The sequence below is a fragment of the Jaculus jaculus genome, chromosome 5 (assembly GCF_020740685.1).
Source record: "Jaculus jaculus isolate mJacJac1 chromosome 5, mJacJac1.mat.Y.cur, whole genome shotgun sequence".
NCBI lineage: Eukaryota > Metazoa > Chordata > Mammalia > Rodentia > Dipodidae > Jaculus > Jaculus jaculus.
In genome coordinates, this window is record NC_059106.1 from 133,910,597 (window position 1) to 133,934,383 (window position 23,787).

At 48.6% G+C, this 23,787-nt stretch overlaps 1 protein-coding gene across 3 annotated transcripts; it reads left to right on the top strand.

The window, feature by feature from the left end:
- Bcl6 (BCL6 transcription repressor) lies at positions 1-23,787 on the top strand. 3 transcript variants are annotated; one of them, XM_045149669.1, is made up of 10 exons: positions 1-107; positions 11,013-11,051; positions 11,941-12,112; positions 13,593-13,814; positions 15,248-16,225; positions 16,713-16,897; positions 18,355-18,522; positions 19,766-19,896; positions 20,005-20,142; positions 22,573-23,787. In XM_045149669.1, the coding sequence occupies exons 3-10, from the start codon at positions 11,952-11,954 to the stop codon at positions 22,714-22,716; spliced, it is 2,127 nt and encodes a 708-aa protein (XP_045005604.1). In that variant the 5' UTR covers positions 1-107; positions 11,013-11,051; positions 11,941-11,951; the 3' UTR covers positions 22,717-23,787. The 3 variants fall into 3 exon arrangements, with proteins under 3 accessions (XP_045005604.1, XP_004654340.1, XP_045005603.1); XM_004654283.2 differs by lacking the exon at positions 1-107 and adding an exon at positions 144-213; XM_045149668.1 differs by lacking the exon at positions 1-107 and adding an exon at positions 8,179-9,817.

The window sequence follows — 23,787 nt, forward strand, 5'->3', positions numbered from 1 at the left end:
ATGCCGGGCGGCGGCGGAAGATCGCGGATCGGAGGGGCTTTTAGGTGACAGAGGAAGGCAAGACCGCGCGGAGCTGACACCGGGTCCTCCCCTGCTACGCGGCAGTGGTAAAGTCCGCAGCTCAAATTCCGAGAATTGAGCTCTGTTGATTCTTAGAACTGGGGTTCTTAGAAGTGGTGATGCAAGAAGTTTCTAGGAAAGGCCGGACACCAGGTGATTATTGCTGTTGCTGCCGCCGCCGCTGCTGCTGCCGCCGCCGCCACTGTCGCCGCTGGTGCCGCTGCCGCCGCCGCTGCTCATGATCATTATTTTACCTTTTAATTCCTTTTTTTTTTTTTTCCGCTTTTGCCAAATGCTTTGGCTCCAAGTTTCCTATGTGTATCTATTGAGATAAATGTCTATATTTATTTATTCTAGCTGTCAGGTGTTAAAAAAAATAAATGCAGAAGATTAGTCCCACGTCTCTCCCACTGTAGGATATAGATTTCTATCTATTTAATTAGTATTCTTTTTGTTTGTTTGTCTTTGACGGAATCGGCCAGTTTGGGGAGGCTCTGCCGTCCTCCCCGCGGTTGTTTTATTTTATTTTTATTTTATTTTTTTTGGTGTTTGGAAAGGAGGTGGAGGAGAGCAGGAGGGAGTTAGGGGACGGCCGGAGTGTCTCCGGGGTTGGGGGATCCGGGCAGGTCGGGGCCGTGGGGCCCGAGGACGCGCTGGCGCTGTCGCTTTCTGCTCTGCTCGCGTGTGGCTTGTGATCGCGCTGGGTTCGTGCGGCTCCGCTTCGCCTGTCCCCGCTTGCAAACCGCCTGCCTGGCTCCCTCTCCTCTCCCTCTCCCTCTCCTCCTTCCCTCCGCTCGCCTCCCCGCTCCGGTCCACGGGGGAACTCCGGAGGGGAGGCGAGCACGGAGGCTGCCGCTCGCTCGCTCGCTCGTCCCGGCTCGCTGGCCGCCTTCCACCGGCCTCGGTCCTCCCAGCCGGGCCGAGATTCCGGAGGGGGGGGGGGAATGCAAGCGAACTCTTCGGGCTTTTTTTTTTTTTTTTTTTAACCCTCCCTCTTTTTGGTCATAAACCCAGATGAAGTATCGAGTCTGCTATTTCCTTGGAGAACCGTGATCTTCCCAAGGGTCGAGATAGTAGGGTATTTTTTGGGGGGGTGTGGGGGGAGTACCTTTCCCCTTGTTTGGGGAGAGGTTTAGTTTGCAGTGCGGGAGGGGCGGGCATGTTGAGTACTTTGGAAATTATTCTTTCTTGGTTGGAAGTCGGGACCCCCCTCCCCCAGCGCTCTCTTGTCTGCCCATCCACTGGAAAGGGGCTCGATGGCGGGACGGGGGTTGGGGGGGGTACGGTGGGTAGGAAAGGGGTGCGCGTTTGCACCTGCGGCGCCTGGCAGCGTGCGGGGACTCGGGGGGACCTTGAGAAACAGCCCCGGGAAGCGGGAAGGTGGCGGGATTTCTGGCGGCCGCCGTGTTTGTGTTTTGGGTGCCGTATGATTGTGTTGGCTCTCAGTGGTAGTTCCCTCCCTTTCCTTAAAATTTCGTATCATTTTTCCCCTTGGTGGGAGCTACGTAGACCAGCAGCCGTGGGCCTGAGGGTAGCGGACGCCAGCCTTGAGATTCCCAGGGTCCTGGTAGGAGGCGAGCAAAGATGCCCAGAGCCCCAGGCCCACGCTCCTTCCGAGCAAAGCCGGGGAGAAGAGAAGGACACTTGGTGGCTCTGACTCGGGGACCTAGCACGGGAGGAGCGGGCGCGAAAGGGAGACGTTTGTGAGTGATTTTGCACAAGAAAAAAAAGAAGAGAGAGAGATTGTGAGGTTGGTTGGTTGGATTTGCAACCTGTGGCTCTCCTCCAGGGAGTGGGAACGGGGAGAGCGGCGGCGGCGGCCGGCACTGGGGTGGGTTAGGGGGCGGCAGGAGCGAGGGAACAACCCCTCCGGATGTAGTGAACGCCGGGAATGTCTCGAGCCGTGGGGTAGCGCTGTCTTGTTGATACTGTCTTATTGGAACCCTGCTTTAAAAAAAAAAATAGAACTAGTATTGCAACCATGAGTTTGAAAACTCCCTCGTGGAAAACAAAAACACAAACCCACAGATTTCAGGCTATTTTTCCTTAAATAGTAAAATAAGGACCCTCTGTGTAGTGCTTCCTCCCCCAGAGGTAAACTTCTTGACAGGGACGGGGGGGGGGGGGTTCGATGGTAGAGCAGGGGAAGAATGACCCCTGTCCGGGTGCTGGAAGCCCACAGCAGTTACCAGGGTCCTTTTCCCGTAGCAGGGGCAAACATCCCCTCCCAGAAAAGTGATTTAATTCTTTAATGTTTTATTTTCAATCACTTTATAGTTTCCAGGAAGAAAATATTGTAATGCTTTACTTTTACTTTTTTAGTGAAGTGCCAGTGCATCATGTATTTTCCTTTTCCTTTTCTTTTTTTACTATCCCAAGCAAAAAAGAAAAAGAGGGAGAGAGAAAACGTGAGGCAGGAGAGAGGGAAGCCAGGGGAAGGGCTGTTTAGAAATACAGTTTGTGGCTCCGAGCTATACCACTGGCTTCCTCTGCAGAGACTGCCAGTTGCCCTTTTTCTTTGCAAGGTGTATGTGGTTTTAATAAATAACTGAAAAGAAGAGAAAAAGGCCAGCATGATCCATCAGGAGACAGGTATCTATTTTGCTCACTATTTACTACCAAAAGCCTTTGGCACTTGAACATCACCTCGTAAATCTGCAGCCCAAGTTGAAGTTCATCTGGCTCTAGTCCACACGCTATTCCTGGAGGTAGCAAACATGAGCTCAAAGGAGAGAGGTGAAATCATATTATTCTCTAAAATATATATGTATTTTTAAGAGGGGAAAAGATATTTGTCCCCAGGGGCAGAGTAAATGGAAAGCACCAGGAGATGTCTCTTGATACAAGCATTGCAGTTCAGTCTTCAAGCCAAACTAGAAACCCTTGAATGGGAAACATTTCCATTCCCCATTTCTCAATAAAACTAAATAAAATCTTCCAGTATCTTATTTGGAATATTTTCTAATCTTTTAGGATCTATTATTGGCTGTTTTGTGTCTGTTGACAGTGACAAGCAAGGCTAGATGCTGTTTGTTAGAAAAATTAGGTTAAAAAAAATGAGGGACAGCCAGGAAAAGAAGGGATTCTTTATTATCCTTTTCCTTTCCTGTTTTGAAGAGTTTTTTTTTTTTAAATTTAAAACAAAACAAGGCAAAAACAAAAATAGTGCTTTCTTGAAAAGACTAATTCTGGGTTTGGTGGATAGGGTTGGAACCCTAAGTTTTTAAGTTGTCGTTTGCTGAGCCCTAAGGAGTTCCAGTTATGGGTTGAGTAAATGCCCTGACTAGATGTCAAAACCCTTCCTTCCCTCTATCCCCTGCAGCGTAGCCACACTTAAAACCCACTTTGTTGTGAAAAAAACTTTTAAGTTTCTGAGGCGGTAGTGCGGCAGCGCCACCCCTTGGTGGGTGAAACTATTAGTAAAAGTCAAATATTTGAAAAATAATTGTGAAATGACCTTAATGAGGCATGTGGGTTCCTCGCCCTCCGTTCCCGCCCCCCCCCAATACATCAAGAGAATTTTTTTTAAATAGGGGAGATAAAGTCGTTTTTAAAAACAGTGCGTTGCCGTTTGTCTCAAATAGAAAACAACCCGTTTTCTAGCTAGTGGGCATATAGTTCCAATAACTTTGCGGACTGGCACAGGGGCGGGGGCGGGTGTCCCTAAGTACATGAGTGCTCTGAGCGGAGGTAACTCCTCTAACCCCTTTGGACTTGATTTCTCAGGACATCTGCCTGTCTGACGTTGAGATAAGGAGGAGTGTTTTGGTGTCAAAACAAAACAAGACGTGAGAGTGGCTGAAAGTGTTGTACTTTCCCCAGGGGCTGTGGTGGGAGAGGTTTGTGGATGGCAGGGGGCAGGGCCAGGCCGGCCCGCAGCCCTCTGCGAGCGACAAGCGCCGCGCGCCGGTTTCCTGCTCTGCGCAACAAGTGGGGCCGCGGTTGTGCGCGGGGTGCCGGGACCGCCCCTCCCCACCCAGCCCGGACCCCCAGCCCCACACCTGCAGCTCCCCATTCCCCTCTACTGAATGGCACCAGCCTTAGCCCTCCTTCCCCCGCCCCCCCCCCCCGAGCCCCTGGCCTCCGTGGAGATAATGCATTCACTCCCAACTTTCTTTTGTCTTTTTGGCAAGAGTCTTTCCTAATGCCGTCGAGCGAAGTTCTGCTTTTTGAAGATCAGTGCATCCCTTCTTTCCCTTCTCTGTATAGTCAGCTATTCGGAGGGGGAGGCAGAAGAAAAAAAATAACCGAGCAATACACGAAAGCAGTTCCAAATACCTTGTGGTGGTTGCTAGAGGCACGACTATGAGGAAGAACTGAATTACATCCGCTAAATTAAATGCTCTCCAGCTTTGGGTTTCGAGGCAACTCCAGTCCCACCTCCAAGACTGGAGAAAAAAAAAGCGGTGAGGGGTCCCGGCAATGGAAGAGGGCTGCAGGGTCATTTTAAGATGGGCTGAGCCCGCCACCTAGTGGTCAGTTTTGGCTGAAGTTGCTGCTTTGGGCCGTTTGACCTTTGCGTCCAAGCAGCCTGCTAGCACTGAGGGATGGCCCCTTGCCTCCAAAGTGTGACAATCCCATGGATGCTACAAAGGTCCCAGAGGCTCATCCCCGTCCGCAGTGGCTCCGCGGTCAGCAGCCATCCATCTCAACTAAGAAACTAACCCTCTCTGCGGATATTATGCACCTGGGGTGGCTATAGCCTCTCCATAGAAAAAGTGGGAAGTAGAAGGATGCCGCCTAAAAATTCAGGGGCTTTAGGAGTTAAAATTCGCTTTCTTTTTTTTTTTTTTTCCAACTGTGGAAACAGACCTAACAATGAGTTTCTGAATTCCAGAAGATTCGTCCAAAGATGAGTTCATTTCAGTACTTTTAAGAGGACAGCAGTCAGAACGCTGAGTTCAACTTCTTAGGTCACTGGAGTCTACTAAAAACAATGGAAAGAGCCCCCCCAGCAGTTTTGAGTACTTTTGCTTAGAAAGCATGGCCTAAGTTTTTTTGTTTTTGTTTTTGTTTTTTTTTGATAAAAAGATATGGAAAGCCTAAGGAGACGCTGAAGGTGTGCGGGGGATGGTAGAGTCTGAAAGTTCAGGTGTGTGCATTATCTGGGGCTGGGGTGACCAGGACTGTAGACTATAGAGGTGCACTTACTATATAGACTATAGAGGTGCCCACTATTTGGACTCCCACTCCATTTATCCTTTTGTTGTTGTTGTTGTTGCTTATTTTATTTATTTATTTGAGAGTGACAGAGAGAGAAAGAGGCAGAGAGAGAGAGAGTGAGAGAGAGAAGGAAATAGGCACACCAGGGCTTCCAGCCACTGCAAACGAACTCCAGACGCGTGCGCCCCCTTGTGCATCTGGCTAACGTGGGTCCTGGGAAATCGAGCCTCGAACCAGGTTCCTTAGGCTTCACAGGCAAGCGCTAAGCCATCTCTCCAGCCCCCCATTTATCCTCTAATTAGTGGCAAAGGGTCCCCAACAGTCTTGGAGGAATTTTGTTTAGAAAGTATGGCCTAAGTTTTTCTTTCTTTCTTTTTTCTTTTCTTTTTTTTTTTTTAAATAAAAAGATGCGGAAAGCCTACGGAGACGCTGAAGGTGTGTGGGGCCTGGTAGAGCATGAACGTTCAGGTGCATGCATTATCTGGGGCTGGGGTGTCCAGAGACTTTCAGAGGTGCACTTACTATCTGGACTCCCTCTCCTCCCATTCCATTTATCCTTTAATTAGTGGCTTGGCGAGAAACAAGGTGTGCACACGTGTGTGTGTGTGTGTGTGTGTGTGTGTGTGTGTGTGTCTGAGGGTCAGGGATAAGAAAAGCACTTCCCTCCTAGGATTTGTGCCACATCTCAGTAGGTTTTTCAGCGCGCTTGGTCCTCACGCGACGGCATGCTAGCGGTCTCTAGTGGCGACTCGCGGACTCGCCCCGCCTAGAGGCCGCGGCCGCCCCAGTCCAGGTCCACCGGAATCCAGTTCAGGCTCTCTCACAGCAGGAGCTGTCGGAGGCTCTGGAGGAGAAAGCGCCTCTGTTCGGGTTGGAAAGGAATCTGGGGACTTGTCTGAAGCGCGGTCAAGTTTGACTCATCGCTTTCCAAGGACAGTTAGTGACTTCCATCTTCATGAACGTGAATAAAGACCTTGACTGACTTCTGTCCAGATCAAATTTTAAAAGGCATTGTTTGCTTCTGGGGATCATGATTTTTCTCCTGCCCCGCAGGGCTTCTTCCCGCCCCGCCCCCCCCCGCCCCATTCCAAAGGCTGAGCCCAGCCTAGCCAGAATGGCTGAGATCTCTGTTCCGAGACGTGGTCTGCTGGCGTTGTCTGCAGACCTTCTGGAAGGCCGTCTCGAGCCAGGCGCACAAGGAGTTCTTTCTGCAGCTCTTCGGGCATTGATAAAACGCACCCCTTTAATTTTATTTCCTGGAACCTTGCAAGAGCTCTGAGGCAGGAAACGTATTAGAAATAGAAGGACCGAAGAACACCTGGGTTACCCAAACGCAGCTTGCTTCTATCTATTGCCCCCCCCCCCCGCCGTCCCCACACAAACGAATAAAAAGCAGGAAGTGTGCTCTCCGCTACCTACAGAAATGGAACTCGGCGGATTGACCTTATCCCTTGCCGCCCGAACTGGGTGGCTAAGATGGGAGCAGCGGGTCCGCGGGGACGCTCGCTGCGGGGAAGAGCGCTCGGGACCCAGCCCTGGTGCGTGTTCCGATGCCGCAGCCTCAGCCCGATGAAGTCCCTTGTCCCCGTCCCTCAACAGAACCTTGCACTTTCACATTCCTCTTTTGGATTTTTTTTATTTTTTTTCAGCGAGTTGTTTGCAATTAGATGACCAAAAAGCCAACATCTAGGCTGGATGGAGAAGAGGGGAAAGGATGGGGGGAGGCCTCGTTCTCCAGACTGAAAACGACTGGCCAAAGTAGGTCATTGGCAAGGAGGGGCGGGGCGAGAAGCGGGTTGCGCTTTCGGGCCTTGGTGGAGGGAGGGCGCCCTCTAGCGTTCGGCAGCGGTAAAGACGCCTTTAGGTTTGGGCTCCCCGGGCCCGGGGGACTCCTCATTTCCAGTAAGTGCACACTGTAACGCCCCAGGTGCTCACCCTTACCCCCCACCTCATCAAAATTCCAGCAGTTGCTTTCATGAGCCTTTAGTCCAAAAGAGAGGGACAAGAAAGCCACCAAACAACATCTCGAGGCGTTTAGAGACCCCGGACTTTGGGGACAGAGCCTGACCCCGCCTTCGCCGCCAAAGGATGCGCACGCGGTGCAGTGACGCCACCGGCTAGTCTTAGGACCAGGAGCCGAGGTCTGGGAGGCCGCCGCTGTGTGCAGCCCCCCCCCTCCCCCGCGCCGCGCCCCGAAGGCGACTCCGCTAAGGACAGCAGTTAGGCGGGGGCGCCCTGGCCGAGGGTTCCCGGGCCGGCGGGGCGCCCTGGCCGTGTGCTCGCGTGGAGCAGCTCCGCGGCCTCCTCCACCGAGTCTCCGCGGCTGCAGGGTTCCGAGATCCCGGAGCCTGGCCAGGTTCAGCCGGCTAGCTGGGACTCTAAACCCTTCGGGGGTGGAAACCCAGTTGAGCTGGATTTTCCCTTTCTTGCCAACGTAGGCGGAAGGGACTTTCGGTTTACTTTTCCTCCCAATTCCGCTAGGTTCTGGCAGGATGGCGACCCTTGGCCCTAGGGACTCCATCTTTTTGACCTTGATGTATACAAAGCGAGCGAGTGAGGACAGCACAAAGACAGAGAAAGAGAGAGAGAGAAAGAGAGAGAGAGAGAGAGAGAGAGGGAGAGAGAGAGGAGAAAGGGCGCGCCAAGGGACACCAGCGCCACAACCCAGCAACTGGAAGTCATAAAATGAGCCTTGGGCTGGTTCCAGACTGCTACTAACTTTCCCCATGTGGGGAGTCGCGGGGGGGGAGGGGGACAGCGACGACTAGGTGAACTCAGCCCTGGAGCCCGCGTGGACACAGGGATCGAGGGGAAAGGGTGCTGCCGCAGTCCCCGCGCCCCCCCCCCCCCCCGCCCCGCGCCCCGGCCGGCTCGGGCTGCGATCCTGGCGGCCGTCGGGGGCCCGCAGCTTCCTGGAAAGTTACTTCTCGTTGGAGCGGGCGCTGGGCAGGAGTGTTCTGTGAAATCCGCAGAGCTCAGATCAACTCCGTTCGGTTCCGGGAATGAGAGGGCTGTGCCATTCCCTTCATTGCCCCCTGCCTTGACGGAGTAACGGGGGGGGGGGGGGAGGCAATACACACCATGCTAGCTACCGAAGTGCATGCAAACGTTTGTTTGATTGTGACTAAATTAAAGGACGCCAACAGTCCTGCCACCCGGCCTCGGCAGCGCCTTCCCGGGCTTGGAGGCGGATGGGCAGAGGTGCCAAGCGATCGCCAGGGGGTGGGCGGTCCCCTGGAAGACAGGTACGGAGAGGTGGTGGCGTGTAAGTGTGCGCAGGGTCTGGACAGGTGTGTGTGCGCGCGCGACCGCGGTCGTCCGGGGTCAGCGCGATGGGTGAGGGAGGGAAAGGATGGGGTCTTGTGCATTGGCTCGCGTGCTCGCTTTGAACCTGCTGCTCATAGATCCTTGGGGGCTCCTTGCTTTTCCCTCCCTCTCGGTTTTGCTGCTTTCTTTCTTTGCTCACCCCCACTTCCATTCCCCCCACCACCACCCAGAGAAGCTCCTTTAGACAAGCTGTCTTTTCAGGATGCCTCACTTAATATAGAGATACCCAGCCGGGAAGTGCCGAAGAAGGGAACGGCTGTGGGAGTGGGCTAGACAGCCTTTAATTATAACTGGGGAGGGGGCGGGGAGAGTGTGACTGCCCGCGGACCTGGGCCTGGGGGTGGCCTGACATTCTTGGCGGTTGTTTTTGTGGTGAATCCTTTTGTGTGGTATTGGTATGACTGGAGCTGGTAGAGAAGGTTTGGGCAGAACTTTGTTAAGAGAATGATTTTGAGATCTTGGACAAATGGATCTACTCCCAGAGCCTGGGGTGTCCTTCACAGGGCGCCGGGCTTTTAATACAGAGAAGATAAAATCATGGGTGGGAAAGGACTGGGTGGTTTATAAAACACCCGAGTTGTGGTTGTGCTCCCAAATCTGAGGCTTCTGGAGGGAGGGCACCCACCTTAGCCTGTTAGCTGCGGAGTTGTGGGGCCTCTGAGGTGACTTAGAGAACAGAGACTTCTTAGGATAAAGACTGCTGCTGTCTGGACATTTGCTTTGTTGGGGGAGACAGAGGCTTAGGGTGAAAAGCCTAAGGCCAGGCTGACAGGGACCTAAGGGAAGCAAAAGTTTGTTTGCTTCGGTCCCGATCTGGAATGAGTCATTGGCACTTGTCATGGTGAAATGGCAAATCTGGACTTCCTGTGGTTCCAAAAAATCTGTGACTAGAAATCCACAAGTGAGCTGGTGGTTGAAACTCAGCCTGGGTATTCCAAAAGTGTTTGAGGGTCTCACTCATGAGTAAAGAGGAGACAGCTTATAAATTTCATGTGTCTTCAGCATGCTTTTGCAAAATGAGGCAGTCATTTGATTTAATTAAACCTTTTTTTTTTTAAACCCACCTTGAGTGGGAAAGAAGAGCCAGGTTCTTCTGTCTTTTTCTTTTCTCTCTCTTCCCCGTTTCCTTCCCCAGTCCCCACACACTCACATGCACACACTAATCTTGAAGCTGATGAGATTGAGTGACTGGCACTTGGGACCACAGAGAAATGTCAGTGTTTGGTTACAGACCCAAGGAAACCTCTCATTTTAGAGTGCTCATTTGGTAAGACTCAGCAGCCTGGAATGGGGCAAAGTTTGTGTGGGGGAAGGAACTTAAAAATGAGATTCACCCACCTCAGGGTGCTGTCTTGCATGTTCTGAAGCACGTAGGCTGACTTGGAAAGGGGACAGGAATCTTAGCCAGAAGACTTAGGGCCAGGCCATCAACTATCTGCGTGGCCCAACATGACCTCACTGGCCTCAGGCCCCTTTACCCGGAAAATAGTTCTAAAGGGTTGTGTTTTTTTTTTTTTTTTTTTTAAATGGGAGAAGAGAGTTCCACTATTGCTCTGCTGTGTTTTGGAGCCTACATTCAATCATAAATGAGGGTCTTACACCCATGATTTTAATGATTTTGTTTTAGAGAAACCAATTTGGAAAGAGTACATATTTCATTAAATGTCTAAGGTTTAGTGCTCCCTGGCCAGTTGTCAGCTAAACCACACAGTCAAATCTCTCACTAGCAAGGAGAAGCACAAACTTGGAAGTTGCAGCACTCTGTGAGCAGAGAGAGAAAGAGAGGAGGGGGGAAGAGGGAGGGAGGAAACTTCGAAAAGAGGGCAAAGATACTCAAGGAATGCACAAATGGGAGGATGTCTCAGGTCAGATTCTGTAGACTCCGTACTGAGTCTTAAGTGTTCTAGTGGATCAGGAATATTGCCTCCCTGTTTGTCCTGAGCAAGTCACTTGAACCCTGAGTTCCAGTTTCATCATCAGTAAAATAAGGATAAAGATATTGACCTTATCAGCCTTGTGGAATCATTCTAAGACTTGAAAGATAATATTTTTAGCAAGGTTTTTAATAGCGGCCAGTGTTTTTAGGCCCCTGAAGGGTCATTCTCATTAATATTGAAAAGACTACTCTTCTTATTGTTTTTTCTTATTTCCCATAAACTCAAGTGGCCTTTGGCTGTATAATTTTATTTTGAAAAAGAAAATATATGTGCGCAAGTATGTGTAATTAATGGACGAAGTTGTATTCCTAGCACTTAAGAAATTATTCCCAGAAAGTTTTGGATGCCTGTTGTTCTGTAAGAGCAGAACTGGGATGTGTTTGCTAGCTTGTGGTAAAACCACAGCAGCGGGCAGGCTGCAAGTCAAGTATCAAAGTAAAACCAACCACGTGTGTGCTAAAATAAGACCACAGTGGACAATCTCACATTCATTAGATCAATTTCTGTTTGTTCTCTTCTTTGCAGTTTTTAAGCAAAATTTTGGACTGTGAAGCAAGGCACTGGGTGAGTAAATCAAATTATATGCTTTAAAACTTTGTAGGTAAACTGTGTGTTTTTAATTTTGTCTGTGTATATGTTTCTGTGAAGTTTTCTGCTTACCAGTTAATGAGACAAAGAATAACCAATTCTTTCTATCTCGCTCTCCATCCTCACCCACCTTCCCTGTACTGTGGTCATTCTTTCCCTTACTCATTCGTTCAGTCTAGCTAGCTTAGTCTCTACCATGCCTCAGCAGTGCTAAGTATTCAAAGTACCAAAACAAAGCGACCCAGAATCCCGGATTGTGACTGGATCATGACGCGAGATACTGAGGAAAATAGCTCCCATGTGTTGGAGACCCTATTATGGTTGAGGCACATATTTCTACATTTTAAAACTGCATAGGTATTCATAGGTATTGTGGCTCCTCTCTTTTGAAAAAGAAAGAAAGAAAGAAAGAAAGAAAGAAAGAAAGAAAGAAAGAAAGAAAGAAAGAGGGAAAGAAACTGTAACAATCTACTCCAAATCACACAGCTGAGCAAAAGGCAAAGTAAGCCGGATAACACTCCAGACATGGTTTTTCTCTATTGCAACATAGTCGATGCATCTCAATGCTTGGCAGGGTATCGAGTATGTGAGAAAACACGTAACAAGCAGTCCTTCCCGTCCCCTTTCCCCCAAAGAGCTTTCTAGTCTAAACCTTTAGATAAATATTATTCTCTCCATTTGACTGTTATGAAGAGAGATGCCCAGTGATGAGCTATGAATTGTTTGAAAGTCCCTAGACGTCTGAGTTGCACTCTACTTAGACTTCATACAGACCTTAGCAGGCCAAGTCACCTGCCCTCGTATTCCTGGTTAAGTAGGAAACTGGCTGTCGAAGACTAATGAGAGTTTCATTTCTTTGGCTCAGGTGAAGACAAAATGGCCTCACCGGCTGACAGTTGTATTCAGTTCACCCGCCATGCAAGTGACGTTCTTCTCAACCTCAATCGCCTCCGGAGCCGTGACATCTTGACTGATGTTGTGATTGTGGTGAGCCGCGAGCAGTTCCGAGCCCATAAAACAGTCCTCATGGCCTGCAGGTGAGCTGTCTGGAGGGGAGGGATAAATGACCCCAAGGAGGGTGCTGGCGCTGGTGGCCAGCAGGGAGGAGTATGTGGCCCTTTCGCTGTTTCTACAATGATGGTCCCTGTGTTCTGGGACTTCAGTGCATGACCTGGAGTTGCTGTAGATGCCCAAGAAATGATCACTTGAATGCACTCTTAGAAAAGAATCGCTTTCTGTTCTGTGGACATAGTGGGTGAAGACATGATATACTAGTAAAAGAAAGAATGTGTTTGGAGCCTGCAAAGAGAGAGAACTTCAATTAACCAGTAGAAAAATGAAAAACTCAAAACAAATCATTAAGTAGCTTTATGCTGTAATCGTACTTAATATATACCTATATATGCATGTATTTCTATAGTTTTTGAGACAAGGTGTTATGTAGCTCATGATGGTCTTGAGATTGTTAAGCAGCTGAGACTGATCTTGAACTCCTGTTCTTCCTGCCTCTACTGTCCAAGTGCTGAGATTGCAGGAATGGGCCATCACACTCAGGCTCACTGTACTCAGTTTATACTGTAGCTGTGTAGCTCAATGATTGCTCAGGGAAGAGTCAGTGACTGATATACATATAAAATAATAGTTAATTTTAGTATTTATTATATATCAAGATCATTCTATACTCCCTAACATATTTTGTGCTTGTCACTACCACATAAAGTACATGCTATCATAATTCCCCCTACTTAGCAAATAAGGAAACTAGGCTACAGAGAAGACAAGTACCTTAGCCAAAGTTATATAGATGTTTATTGGGGAAAGTCTGGCTAACTTCTGACAGCATACACAGAAAGAACAGGATCAAGATGACAGTTGAGGAGTCAAGTTGCACATGAATAGTCATTCTTTCACTAGATAACTCGGTACCTGGATGCATGGTTGAGATTCGGCTTGAATCATCTTCTAGAAATAATTGGCCTGATGATCTGTGGGCTTTAGGAAAGGCAGTGGAGGATGGATAAGGATATATAATTGACCTGATAATCTGTGGGCTTTGGGAAAGTGATGTGTAGATAAAAATTCACAGATTTGTCATCTATATCCAACTTGTTCCTCAATACATAGCTTTACTAATAAGGATAATGTGATACAACACAAGGGGAAATACTTATCTTAAATGCAAAGATTAAGAATGGTGAACATAAATAAGTACCAAGCTTAACTCTGATAACTCAGAACTTCAGACTGAAAGGAAAACAAATGCTCTGATACTTTTGCCTACCGTCATCTTAGATCTTTCGTTTGTAAAGGTGTATCATGGTATGATGTGCCTTGTAAGGTTAGGAGAAACGTCTCCTAATGCTTCTCACTTGGTAGGCTCTCCGTGAGTGGACGTTATTAATTACCATGGGAGTCTGGGATCTAGGCCCTGGGCAGAGAAGCTGTGAGTTGATGCTGCTGTAAACCATCACAGAGTCTGCATGTCTAATGTGGTTGGCACATTGGTCTATTTTACAGTGGCCTCTTCTACAGCATCTTCACTGACCAGTTGAAGTGCAACCTTAGTGTGATCAACCTGGATCCTGAGATCAACCCTGAGGGGTTCTGTGTCCTCTTGGACTTCATGTACACATCTCGGCTCAACTTGCGGGAAGGCAACATCATGGCTGTGATGGCTACAGCTATGTACTTGCAGATGGAGCATGTCGTGGACACATGCAGGAAGTTCATCAAGGCCAGGTCAGCTGCTACTTAGGTGGAAGCTTTGAACATAGAAGGGAGGGTTCATTCATCACACACACACACACACATACACACACACACAAATAGCCCTAGTTGAGAGGTTATGATCTACCTTTCCGACCGCCTTCTTCCTCCTGCTCTCTAGGCAGACTTCACTGTTTGCAGCTGTGCAGGCAGATGTGTGTGCACGTACGTGTATTCCACTCCTGTTTTTTTTTTTTTTGTTTGTTTGCATCCCAGACTGTGGGCCATTCAAGTTTATAAGAGCTACCTTGCTCACATCTTATGTATCATTGTGCTCCCAAGAGGGAGAACATTTAATGAACTGAAATGAGTTCTCTGGGCCTAACCCCTGATCCAAGGGATGGGGGAGACATGAGCATCCATGGCAGGCGAGGACCCTGGCAGCAAAGGAAGAAGAGAGCAGAGACTCACAGCTTAATTTCTCCAGAAACCTTTAACCTAGCTGCTTTAACGTGACCGCATATTTACGGAACAGAAGGGTTTCCAACCTGTGTTTGGTCCCTTCCAGAGACCAAGAACTCAGTGTTCTTGGAGCCAAACAGTCTGCCTTGGGCAGTTGGGAAACCCCGCTCTATTGCCTCTTAACAACAGCTGGCTCCCTTAGCCTTTGCTCTCTTGGTTGTAGCTCTGTTAACTGTGAGCATGTGAGCATGCCCTACTTTTGTTCGCCCACATAAGGCCCTTTAAGTATCTGCAGCCAGAGTTCTTTGTCTCCTGTGGGTGATAATGGTGGCAAGATCATCACTGCTATCATCTGTGAGTACTTTCTACAGGCCAGGCCTTGTGCTCAGAGTTGTTAAGTAACTTGCTCCAGGTCACTTAGCCACTAAGCAGCAGAACTGGGTTTGCGAACCAGGTCTGGCTGTCCCTGAGCCAAGGCTGCTCCTGCCCGGCCTGTGCTCTGCCATACAAACTTCCCCGACAATGCACCTGCTCAGCATATAGGGAAGGTCTGCCAGTTGACCGACCCGGAGCCCTCTGCAAATGTAGGGCGGGCCTTGGATAAATTCTTCTTTCCTTGTTTCCATGCATGTAAAATGCCTGCTTGTCCTTCATTGTAGGATTTTGCATTTGTGAAACAAGCACTTTAAGTCCGCCATAAAATTCTCCAACATCAGGAGAGTTATGGATTCCCAGGCATGCATGCACACCTGTGTGCTTCACATTAACAAGATCATGCCTAAACGGAAACAGATTACAGGGAAACTTGTCTTCCTGCTCCGGGCCTCAGTTTCCCCAGAGGTAGCTGAGATTGCTAAACTTCTGGTGTAAATGCCTTGTGCTTGTAACACCCCCTAAGTCCAGGGCACAGATATGGTCACAAAACAGCGTCGCTGGAAGGTCATCTGCCTAGCCGCTCTTGTTTAGTGCTTTTTTGTTTTGTTTTGTTTTTAATCCCCTCACAGTGAAGCAGAGATGGTCCCTGCCCTCAAGCCTCCTCGGGAAGAGTTTCTAAACAGCCGGATGCTGATGCCCCATGACATCATGACTTATCGAGGCCGTGATGTGGTGGAGAACAACCTGCCACTAAGAAACACCCCTGGCTGTGAAAACAGAGCCTTTGCCCCCAGCCTGTATGGTGGCCTGTCCACACCACCAGCCTCTTACCCCATGTACAGCCACCTCCCGGTCAGCAGTTTCCTCTTCTCTGATGAAGACCTAAGAGATGCCCGAATGCCTGTGGCCAACCCCTTCCCCAAGGAGCGGGCCCTCTCCTGCGACAGTGCCAGGCCGATGCCCAGTGAATATAGCCGGCCAGCCATGGAGGTGTCCCCGCCCAGCATGTGCCACAGCAGCATCTACTCACCCAAAGAGGCAGTTCTGGAAGAAGCCAGGAGTGACATGCACTACAGCATCGTGCCTGAAGGTCCCAAGCCTGCTGCCCCCTTGGTCCGGAATGCCCCATACTTCCCCTGTGACAAGGCTAACAAAGAAGAAGAGAGGCCCTCTTCAGAGGATGAGATTGCCCTGCATTTCGAGCCCCCTAATGCACCCTTGAACCGGAAGGGTCTGGTTAGTCCCCAGAGTCCCCAGAAATCTGACTGTCAGCCCAACTCACCCACAGAGTCCTGTAGCAGCAAAAACGCCTGTATCCTCCAGGCCTCTGGCTCCCCTCCAGCCAAGAGCCCCACTGACCCCAAAGCCTGTAACTGGAAGAAGTACAAGTTCATCGTGCTCAACAGCCTCCACCAGAATGCCAAGCCGGAGGGGTCTGAGCAAGCTGAGCTGGGCCGCCTTTCCCCTCGAGCCTACCCCGCCCCACCGGCCTGCCAGCCACCCATGGAGCCCGAGAACCTTGATCTCCAGTCCCCAACCAAGCTCAGTGCCAGTGGGGAGGACTCCACCATCCCCCAAGCCAGCCGGCTCAATAACATTGTTAACAGGTGATTTCAGAAGCCAGCTGGGGCTGAGGTCAGGGATTATTTGGGAACAGTCCTAGGGTCATATTGTTTTTCCCCCGCTTTGGTCTGAAATGCAGGGCCACTTACAGAGTAAAATTAGTACCAGAGTAAGTTGGCCTGAGCAGGGAAGTATGTGACACTTCAGTAGTTTTTTTTCCACAGGCAAAGAGGTCATTTCCAAACATGTCCTGTCTTCTTAATGTAGCAGGGAATCCTCTTAGATTGAGAGAGGCTGTGGATTGCAGAACTATGGAGAAGCAGCGGGGCCTTGGGCGCTTCTTGACCTGGGGCAGCACTCTTGGGCAAGCCCTATTTGGGGACAAGCTTGAGGAAGGCTCTGAGTCCCAGAGCTACAAAGGGAGCTCTGGTCTCTATACTTGCTGAGTATGGGGAGAAGAGGTTGGCATAGGGGGCACGTGGGCCACTCTCCCATGTCCCCAGATGCTGATGCTCCTTCTTCTGGTCACAGGTCTCTGACAGGCTCCCCCCGCAGCAGCAGCGGAAGCCACTCGCCACTCTACATGCACCCCCCCAAGTGTACCTCCTGTGACTCTCAGTCCCCGCAGCACACGGAGATGTGCCTGCACACCGCCGGCCCCACGTTCTCTGAGGAGCTGGGCGAGACCCAGTCTGAGTACTCGGATTCTAGCTGTGGTGAGTCCCTTCCTTCCACCCCTACCTCATTGCCAGCGCAAAGGAAGAATCCTCTGCCCTGGGTGTTTAGCCGTTCCATTTTATAGATACTGCTGTCTCTGGGAGACGCCCCAGATTAGAAATCCACCGGCTTTTAAAACCCCCAGAGGTTATTACCTGCTTCTCCACCTCCTGGGGAACAGGGCTCCTCAAAGCCAGGGGTGAGTGGGGCACTGGAGTTGATCAGGGGTAATCACCCTGACCAAGCAGTTATGACCAAGTTAGCTCCATTCTGGCACTGGTAGCCAGCCAGGCTTACTGTAACTCAAAGAGCTTTCTCGGGCCTTCTGTGCCAACACTATTTGACTGACCTGGGTGCATGTCATCCTTCCCTGGTAGGTGCCGATTATCTATGGAGAAGCAGCTGGTCTCAGTCCTTCTGTGTCTTTCATAGGTCGTAGCAGTTCCCTAACATGGAGGAGTCTGAAAATGCTGAATTCAGTTAGTTGAACAGAATCACTAAATAAACATTTCTGCATAGCTGGTGTTGGCACCAAGTTGCCACAAGTTTTGGACAGTTTTTACCAAACTGAAAAACAACGACAACAACAAAAAATACCCTCACCTCAGTCTTCACCCATCTTCCTGCTATCTTACGGCCCAGTAAATACATAACCAGGGTTAAATTATCAAGCCATTTCCAAATTGTTAGTTGTTGACAGTGAGAAGTTTGGCACAGGTTCCTAGATCTTTAGTCAGAGGGAGATCAGGGACTCTCCCTTTTTGTCCCCTGGCTGGCTGCCTTGTTGTGTATTCTAGTTACTTCTCTCTGAGCCCTTGTTTCTATTTCTACCATCATTCTTTGGTCTCCTGGAATCACAGATTAGTTTTAGAGACATGTAATGAAAATAGTTGCAAAGATGACCATGGAGCCTTCATCACGAATTTGTCCTACTCCAAAGTATGATGTACACAAAGTAGAATGACATTCCCCTAATGCATCATGTCTGACTTTGTGTTTGTGTCCCTGTGAGGTGGGCAGGACGGGGGTTATAATGCTGATTTTGCAGATGGAGGCCAGAGAAAGGCTTAGGAGGGCTAGGATCTTTGCCACAGGGCTGCTGTGTACTAACATAAGTCACACTTTGATAAGAAAGTGAATTATGGGAGCTCTTGGGAGGAGAAACAGCCCTGTTAAATCTTTCTTGTACTGATGCAGGAAATGATTGCCTGCTGGGTGGAACTTCACTTTCGAATTTCAAGATTCAATCTATTTCTCTTCTCTTTTCCCCATGACTGAGATTCTAAATGCTAAGAAAAATAGCATGCCACAAGCTTTTTGCTCTGGGCTCTTATGGGTGTTGTACGTATGTGGAAGCACAGCACAGCGTGGCCTCAGGGTAGCTTCAGAGAAGGGAGGTCCTAGACCCCTACCTCCCCATCACATGCTGACATGGTATCCCTCCACTATCTTCCAGAGAATGGGGCCTTCTTCTGCAACGAATGTGACTGCCGCTTCTCTGAGGAGGCTTCGCTGAAGAGGCACACTCTGCAGACCCACAGTGACAAACCCTACAAGTGTGACCGCTGCCAGGCCTCCTTCCGCTATAAGGGCAACCTCGCCAGCCACAAGACCGTCCATACAGGTATGCCCCGCCCCACCCCCACGAGTGTTCCGGGAGTCTTAGGGACAGGACAGGCAGAGGATCTAGGGCAAGCCTGGGGATTTAGTAGAGTAAAGCAGAGAGCAGGTTCCAGCCTGGTCTAAACCAGGACCATAAACCCCATCTTATCTTTTTATTATTATTATTATTATTATTATTATTATTATTATTATTATTAATTTTGAGGTAGGGTCTCACTCTGGCTCCGGAGGACCTGGAATTCACTATGTAGTCTCAGGGTGGCCTTGAACTCACAGCAATCCTCCTACTTCTGCCTCCCTAGTGCGGGGATTAAAGGCGTGTGCCACCAGGCCCAGCCCCATCTTATCTTTGACCGGGGACCCGTCCACTCCCCACACTCTTTGCCGTTCTTCTGAGGCTCTCTCCTGCTTCTCTTCCTTGGCTGAAGTCAGAAGTGTTAACCCCACTGTCCAGGCCAGGAGACCAAGGCTGCTACAGACAACATGGGTTGGGATTTTAGAAAGCTAAGGGAAAAAAAGGAGCCCTTAAATAAATATCTTCCAAGGATGTGCTCCTTCTCAACCAGGCAGCTTCTCACAACCTGTGTGTCATGGGCATTTGCTATCTGTTAGTGTTTAAGAAGCCCCTTTACCTCAGGAACTTTCCATGGTGGAAGGCTCAGCCCTTAGATTGCTTTGCTCCACCCCAGCCTCTTCCTCAAGCCCTCTTGCAAATGGAATACAGCTGTAGCTGCCACAAGTGGGCAAAGTGTGTTTGCTTTGTACAAGAAACTAGAGCGGCCTGATCATATCTCTCTAGTGAGTGAGTGGACTATTGCATCATTCCACCCAAGAGGTTAGTGGAGAATTTCCAGATCATCTAAAGGAGCCCTGCCCATTCAGAGAGGGAAACTGAGGCACAGAGAAGGATATTGCCTCACCCAAGTCCTGAAGGTAGATGACCCAAGGACAACACTGGTTCTATAGGCCAGGCTTCCTGGAACCTTCCCCATGGTGACCCACACCTAGCGTGGTTTCCATCCCACAGTGCCACTGCTGGTTTCTTGGTCTGTCTCCTGCTGGCTGTGCTGCTGTGTATGTATGTGTGAGTGAGGGTGGCAGGCCCCAGATTCTTTCTCTGGCATACCTAGAGAGAAGGGGAAGCACACACAGCCCTGGAAAGGGGAAGTTGACCTTGCAATCCAAGGAGAGTGGAGACCTCCATGGAAAGCGGTTTCCTTTTTTTCCCTTTGTCTCCGTAATAGGTGAGAAACCCTATCGCTGTAACATCTGCGGGGCCCAGTTCAACCGGCCGGCCAACCTGAAGACCCACACTCGAATCCACTCTGGAGAGAAGCCCTACAAATGCGAAACGTGCGGGGCTAGATTTGTGCAGGTGAGCGGGGAGGCAGTGTTGGAGGAGAAGGGACCCTGTAGGAGCCAAGACCTGGTGGTGGGCCCACGGCACACCCTGGCAGTCTCTCATGATACGCTGCCCCCTCAGGTGGCCCACCTCCGAGCCCATGTGCTCATCCACACTGGAGAGAAGCCCTATCCCTGTGAAATCTGTGGCACTCGCTTCCGGCACCTTCAGACCTTGAAGAGCCACCTGCGCATCCACACAGGAGAGAAACCTTACCATGTACGTAGGTGACCCTGCGGGGGGGGGGGGGTGCATGGAGCATGTGGTAGCATGACTGCTTGCTCTTATCTTGAGTCATGGAGTCATGGTCAGGAGACCTGGAACTGGGCCTGACTGTCAAAGCCACCCTGCTCTACGATCCCAGGCCTCAGTGTAGTCCTCTTTGAAATGGGGGCATTGGGTGAGGTGACCTAAGTCTTAGGAAAGGAGTCTAGCTTACTGACACATAGATTTTGGGGGGTCATTTGTTCATTTCACAAGTGCTTGCTGAGAGCAGGAGGAGAACCAGAGAGGTATGATGCTACAAGAAAACAAAATAAAACCAAGAACAACCAACAACAACAAGCAGGAAGCCATAGCAAGAAAGAACGATTGCCTAGCTGTGTCCCACAGTGGTAGGCTCCGAACTGGCCACTGGAATCGTGCTCCTCTAGAGCAGAGTCCCAATAAACTAAGAGCTACAGGCTTGGTTTTGAATATTACATAAGCTAAAGTTGTGACATTGCAAATTACATGAAATTTAAATTTCAGTGGACATAATGTATAATCGGAACACAGCCACGCTGATGTGTTTACGTATTGTGCACAGCTGATCGAAGTAGTTTGCAGTGCCCACTCCAGGTGGCGCTGGCCATAACTGCTAATGGATGGATGGCGCACTACATCCAGATGTTAACCTGCAAAGCAGAGCTGTTTTTGTTCACTTGTTTCTAAGGCTTTGAGTATCTTTTTACTTGCTATTTGTTTCTGGGCAAATTTAATGACTTTCTCCTTAGAGCCTTAATTTCCTTATCTGCAAATTGAGCCTGAAAAGAGTACCTAGCTTTTGAAGTGGCCGTATGGCGTACAGTAACTCAGTGCTCTGGATAGCTCCAACACATAGCCCTGTCGTGATTTGCTAGGATCTTAGATGCATAGAATGTCAGAGTTGCAAGTGACCTTTGGCATGTACTGACCTAGTACCTCACAGGAGGAAGGACCCAGTCCCCGACAGAAAGGTGATGTGTTCATCGGTGGTATAAATGCAATGGAACTGTGCCTCTCAAGAAGACCAGGGCTCCTAAATCTCTGTCTTATCCATCTTCTAATTAATTAATTAATTTTCCAAGTGTATTTCCATTTATTATTTTAGATTGATAGAATATTTACAAAGATTTTACATCCAGTTTTCCATATGTACCCAGGTTCCCTTAGCCTTAACAATTTCTGTAGATTTGTCACTATTAAAGATACAACACTAATACAGATCTATAAGCTAATGGATAAATTTGCTTAGTTCTTACCTAAAATATCCCTTTTCTATCCCAGAAACTGATCTACGTTACCCCCATTTCACTTAGTTATCCATTTCATGTTTTTTAGACTATTTTATGGCTGGAAATTATGGCTTAGTGGTTAAGGTGTTTGCCTGCAAAGGCAAAGGACCTAGGTTGGATTCCCCTGGGCCCACGTAAGCCAGATGCACAAGGGGGCACATATGTCTGGAGTTCATTTGTAGTGGCTGGAGGCCCTGGTGCACCCATTCTCTCTCTCTCCCCCTCCTGTCTCTGTCAAATAAATAAATATAAATACAAATAAAATGATTTTATTTTTATTTATTTATTTGAGAGAGAAAGAAGCAATGAGAGAGAGAGCAAGAATGGGCGCACCAGGACCTCTAGCCACTGCAAACAAACTCCAGATGCATGCACCATCTTGTGCATCTGGTTTACGTGGGGCCTGGGGCATCAAACCTGGGTCTTTGGCCCTCACAGGCAGGTGCCTTAACTGCTAAGCCATATCTCCATCCTTCCATTTCATTTTTAAGTATCATTTCCTACTCAAACTATGGTCCCCTATTCTTTGAGGCAGAGTGAGTGATGGCCCCACTTGCCAGTGCCTTGCTAGTTTATCTAATCTAAGGTGCTTTGTCCTAGGGAGGAATATAGCTGCATTAAAAACATATCCCCAATTTCCAAATTTCCATGAATTTAGATTAGTGTAGTCTATTAGTGCTATTGTTCAGAATTATTGCACAATTTGCCTGCAAGTGTATTGTGTTAGGTACTAGGAAGATTATGAGGTTGGGGAAAAGAGCTTATTGTCTTCAAAGTCTTATGCATCTGATGAGGGTGTTCAATGCACAAGGATGGCTGGGGGCCAAGGCTGTCAAGGAAAGAGATTATTTTTATCTTAAAGAGATTCAGAAATGCCTTCAGTAGAGAAGTTTGCATTTGAATTTATCTTTTGGATAAGACCTGTACTCATGCAGTTAAGTCAGGGAAGGACATTTAGAGTCAGGGGAAGGCAAGAGTAGCACTTTGGAAAGGAAGGCAGGGACTGGCACAATGCTTACTTTCCTATATTAGAAGCCAAGATTAGAATGGATGCTTCTCCACTTGGCCTCCGAGAGGGCTAACACACTACTTCTGGTGTCTCTCTCTCTCCCAGTGCGAGAAGTGTAACCTGCATTTTCGTCACAAAAGCCAGCTGCGACTTCACTTGCGCCAGAAGCATGGTGCCATCACCAACACCAAGGTGCAATACCGCGTGTCCGCCACTGACCTGCCTCCGGAGCTCCCCAAAGCCTGCTGAAGCATGGAGTGTTGATGCTTTCCTCTCCAGCCCCTTCCCAGAATCTACCCAAAGGATACTGTAACTCTTTACAAAGTCCATCCCATGACGTAGTGCCTCTCTCATCACTAGTGCAAATCATAGTTGGGCTGGGGGTGGGGGGCTGGGGCCTGGGGGAAGGGGAGCCACGGCAGCTCCCCTCCCCCCACTGCCATAAAACATTAAGAAAATAATATTGCTTCTTCTCCTGTGTGTAAGGCCAACCATGTCAGCAAAAAACAAAATCATTTTATGTATCAAAGTAGAGGAGAATGCAAAAGTTCTGACTTGACTTAGGCTGCAAAATGAGGAATGTATATGTTTTGTGGGAACAGATGTTTCTTTTGTATGTAAATGTGCATTCTTTTCAAAGAAGACTTCGGTATGTTATCATAGAGAGGGCTTTAATTTTTTAACCAAAGGTGAAGGAATATATGGCAGAGTTGTAAATATATAAATATATATATATATAATATAAATATATATGAACCTAAAAAGATATATTAAAAATATAAAACTGCGTTAAAGGCTCGATTTTGTATCTGCAGGCAGACACGGATCTGAGAATCTTTATTGAGAAAGAGCACTTAAGAGAATATTTTAAGTATTGCATCTGTATAAGTAAGAAAATATTTTGTCTAAAATGCCTCAGTGTATTTGTATTTTTTTGCAAGTGAAGGTTTACAATTTACAAAGTGTGTATTAAAAAACCACAAAAAGAACAAAAAAAAAAAGCTGCAGAAGGAGAAATGTATAATTTTGTTCTAGTTTTCAGTTTGTATATACCTGTACAACGTGTCCTCACGGTGCCTTTTTTCACGGAAGTTTTCGATGATGGACAGGTGTGCGCCATCCCTTTTGGAAGTGTAGCCAGATACAGGGACTTGAAGTTGTCACTAACTAAACTCTCTTTGGGAAGGTTTGTCTCATCCCATTCTGCGTCATGCTTGTGTTATAACTACTCCGGAGACAGGGTTTGGCTGTGTCTAAACTGCATTACCGCGTTGTAAAAATATAGCTGTACAAATATAAGAATAAAATGTTGAAAAGTCA